General features: G+C 40.1%; 1 protein-coding gene across 1 annotated transcript in view; it reads left to right on the top strand.

Annotated features, from left to right (window-relative positions):
- LOC108785072 (polycystin-1-like) overlaps positions 1 to 4,481 on the top strand; it is a 72,258-nt gene that overhangs the window by 45,537 nt on the left and 22,240 nt on the right. Inside the window, exons 27-30 of the mRNA XM_018554071.1 lie at positions 378 to 567; positions 1,914 to 1,988; positions 2,596 to 2,739; positions 3,135 to 3,345. Of these exons, the coding sequence (XP_018409573.1) occupies positions 378 to 567; positions 1,914 to 1,988; positions 2,596 to 2,739; positions 3,135 to 3,345 (620 nt within the window). The remainder of the gene's footprint in view (positions 1 to 377; positions 568 to 1,913; positions 1,989 to 2,595; positions 2,740 to 3,134; positions 3,346 to 4,481) is intronic.

Raw genomic sequence — 4,481 nt, 5'->3', positions numbered from 1 at the left:
TTATATATAATATTTAATTTTTTACCTGGACCTTGGCCTGAATTTCAACTTAAGCTACTGAGTTCCGTAAACAGGCTTATTTTTCAGCAAAGCAGGTAAGATTTTGGCAGAGAAATGTACATTTATTTATACTGAACTCTCCACTAGAGCTAAATGAGAGACACTTGAGAAGGAAAGAGAGATGGAAGGGGTTGGTCCCAAAAAAAGGGATAGTCCCACCAAACGTCTCCTCCTTCGGGATAGCTAGGAGCTATGCATCAATGGGGCATGTCAGTTTCAAGTGAATGGATTGGCTGAATATAATACAGGTGACATTTTGTTGTTATATGTTCTTTTTCTTTCTTTCCTGCGGACTTAACTTTGTTTGCTGTGTCTAGTCTCCCCGTCAGTGGACCCTTGCGGTGCTTTGCTGCACTGTGCTTCTTTCTCTCTATCTGCTGCTGGTCCTGATAACGCACAAGTTGGACCATCTGGACTTGTCACGGGTAGGAACCATTCCGTTGTGTGGTCCACAAAGCCAGTACAGATACTGGGTGCTGGTGAAGACAGGCTGGAGGAAGGGGGCAGGTATGTACTGACTGACTGTAGAGGGTATACACACACTCCTACTGTTATAAAGGAACACAGTCTTAAGGAAATGTGGGGTATTCCACTCCCATTTTAATCCTCTTTTAGTGGGGACATTTTTTTTTTTCTGTTTAAATGCATGTTGCCGAGTAATCAACTGCTGCTCAATCCCAGTTATCAGCAGCAGTGAGAAATGTCAGAGATCTGGCACATTCTATTCCAATATCCTGCCAGCTGCATAGGAGCTGCTACATTGCTAATTATTAGGGGTTGGTATATAAACAATTTGAAGGGCTGTTCGCCTTGTGAGTATCTGTGAACGTTCATCCTGTGTGAATTGAGCTGGAGAAAGTCCAGCGGAGGGCAACCAAACTAATTAGGGGAATGGAGGACCAGAGCTATGAGACGAGGCTACTGAACTTAAACATGTTCACGATGGAAGTAAGGAGATTAAGGGGGGATATGATTTTCATGTACAAGATGTTCAATGGGGACAGCAACATCAGCAACAAACTCTTTAAAATTTACTCCATTACAAAAACTAGAGGCCACCACCTAAAATTGGTGGAAAAAAAATTCCAGCACAAGGGGTGAAGGGGGTTCTTCACAGTCAGAGCGGTTAGGGTCTGGAACTCACTGCCACGGGCAGTGATTTCAGCTAAGAGTGTGGAATTGTTCAAGAAACAAGATATTGGAGCTTCCCTGGACCCTTTGTGCGTCTGTGGCTCTGCCGTATGTTACTTTCTGGGGGTGATGAGAGTTGCTCCTGTCCACCTGGTGTTAGGTCTCTCCATGATACTTGACCCCTAGGTAAGTGGCTGTACAATTCAATCATACTAAGAATAGATGTATATAGCTGAATGGAAACATTGAAAACTGGAAAATATGATTTATAAATGGATTATGAAAACGCATATAAACATGTCGATGAACAATGTATCATCTATTTACAAACAGATTTATACCGATCCCCCTGAAGAAGCCTTCGAGCGTAACGTGTAGGGGAATAACAAAGCAATACAACACTGCATACGAAAATCAAGGAATTATGAATATGCATAGTGGAATATGAATTATGAATTATATAGAAAATATTTATGAAATGTGAAAAGAAGTAATAATTTTAGGGTTATACGAATCATGTATATATATATGAGCATTGTTTTTAATTAATTAATTATGTAATAAACCTTTTATATGAACATCAACAAATTTGTATGAATTATAATTATATGAGTTCCCTCAAAAAAACCCTTCACAACTTAGGTTGTAAATGTATATTAATATTTATAAGATGTTCTACATTTTGAGACACCAATCCTTTTGTTTGCTTGATTTTCATTTAGGAACTACTGCCCATGTCGGCATCTGCCTGTATGGGCTGAACAAGAGTGGAGCCCGTCACCTAAACAGCAGGGGAGGTTTAACCACAGGAATTTGCGAGTACGAGTACTGGTACTTGCCGAGTACTTACAAGTACGAGTACTGATACATTTTTGTTTATTGTCATGTGACAGTTTTTCTAAAACAATACAGACTAATGATTTCAGGACAGTGGTGGAGTGCCAGAGCCGGGTCCCAGCTGCAACCGCTGCAACCCTGGTAGTTCTCATGAAAATGCCAAGTATCTGCACTGGTACTCAAAAAGTATCTGTGCATCCCTAAATATATACTGTATGTATATAATAAAGCTCTGCTGATCAGGGGCAATGGTCTTTCGAATACATAAGTCCAGCACTGTGTGCATGCTTGTTGTGAGCCTGTATATAACTGACTAAACCGATGTTTCAGGTCACTGCAATCTGTGCAATCTGATCTCCTCTGCCATGCAGGTCTTTTTCACAGCACAAGCATAGAAAGAGCCTGCAGGAAGCTGGTGCACAAGTGGTAGATGTGAAACATTCATTTTTATTGACCTGATAAGGCCACGTATATCAACAAATGTTGGCCACCACTGCTCTAAACCATTTATATGCCAAAACAAATGACCAGATCTCAAAGGTTATTAGTGACTTGTTGTATGTCTAGGTTTGGATCCGTCATGGTTCCTGCAATATGTGGCTGTATGTGACAAGCAGACGGATTTCCTCTACTTTTTCCTGGTGAATGACTGGCTGTCTGTAGAGAATGAGCGGAATGGAGGAAGAGTGGAGAAAGAAGTTCTGGCTACCTGTGAGTGTTCTATTGTTATCTTTTGTGCACTATATTAGATACAGTCAGCTGTCCCGTTAAAGGGTCCACCTATCTAATATCTATACAAGAGGTCACATGGTTAACAACACTAATCAGGTGCACTGTGGAAGATCACTTGGTATTAAGGAGTCTCATTTGCACCAAGGAAGGATTGCATTACAGCGTGACCAGACTCACCATCTAACATAAGACATGATGGACCCATGGTTTGCATGACAGATTCTGACTTTACCTTCAGCAGATCATTGATGAAATTGAGGTTGGTCAATAGATATCCAGTGAACCCACCTATCTACCAAACTGAATATCATGAATAATGCAGTGCTTTGAAAGCAGTTAAAGTCCTTGAAATCCCATGTTCCGTTTTGTTTCAGGTCCTCAGGAGTTCAGCAGCTTCTCCCAGGTGTTCCCCCAGCAGCTCCTCCTTGGTATAACAGACTGGCACCTCTGGCTGTCAGTGTGGTGGCGTCCTGCACGCAGCCGGTTTACACGTGTTCAGCGAGTCACATGTTGTGCGTTGGTGCTTCATCTGTACATGACAATCTGCTCAGTGTGGTATGGAGCCATTGGAATTCGAGAGGGAAGGTTAGTACTAACAGGTGTCATCATTGAGACCTGGTAGGGGGGCAATGTAACTTTTATGGGTGGATAACCTCATGACGGAAAACAATTGTTGTAAATTCTATGTGAAATGTATACAGTATAAGGGGGCACACTTTTGGGAAGGAATTAAAGCTTAATGTCACCCCCAGATTCCACCTCTTCCTAAAACACAACCTAATACTTAAACCCAGTCTTAAATCCTAAAACTAATCCTAATATTAGTCTGTAGCCCCTCAACCCCTAACTCGGTGCCTTCTAATCCACATTTACCTTGTCCTTGAAAGTATTGGGCCATCCTGTGCTGGAATCGGTTCCAGTCTCTTAGTGGTCATGTCATCTTTCTGCCCATGGTTGCCCTAAGAAGCTGCAGATATCTGCTATAAAAATATCCCCCTTATTATCGTTTATTATGTACATTTTTAGAAATTCTTCTTCCTCTTTAATTTTATGTTTATTGTGCTAATTTTATATAAATATTTCCTTATGTTCATTTAAAAAAAAAAATGTATTTAACTTTATGTTTAATATGCTCATTTTATATAAATATTTCAGTCTTGAGGGGTTTATTATGTTCATTTTTAGAAATATTTTCTTTTTTTTTTTTTAATGTTTATTATGTTCATCTGCCACATCACTGTAGGGCTGCAGCTAACGATTATTTTCATAATCGATTAGTTAGCCGATTATTAAGTTCGATTAATCGATTAATCAAATTAAAAAAAAAAAGGCTCCAGTGATGGACTACTAGTTTCTATTGAGATTGTAGTCCATCACGGGAGCAAGCTTGGTGCGGTGGAAGTAAAAAAAGAGTGTAGTGTGCAATATAGTACATAATACAGCGGCGCAGTACAGAATACCAGCAGCTATAGAGGAATGTAGCAATAGTACATTATACTATAATGTACTATTGCTGGGATTTGTAGTCCTCTATAGCTGCTGGTATTCTGCAGTGCGCTGTATAATGATTATACTGCGCAATGCAGATTACCACTGACCAGTTATAGAGGAACAACAAATCCCAGCAATAATACATTATACAGGGTGTTTAATATATTATTGCTGGGATTTGTTGTTCCTCTATAGCTGCTGGTGTTCTACAGTGTGCCGCTTTTTTTTTT

Source organism: Nanorana parkeri, unplaced genomic scaffold (assembly GCF_000935625.1).
Source record: "Nanorana parkeri isolate BGI_ZX_2015 unplaced genomic scaffold, ASM93562v1 scaffold141, whole genome shotgun sequence".
NCBI classification, from domain to species: domain Eukaryota; kingdom Metazoa; phylum Chordata; class Amphibia; order Anura; family Dicroglossidae; genus Nanorana; species Nanorana parkeri.
This window is presented reverse-complemented; position numbering and strand designations above follow the sequence as displayed.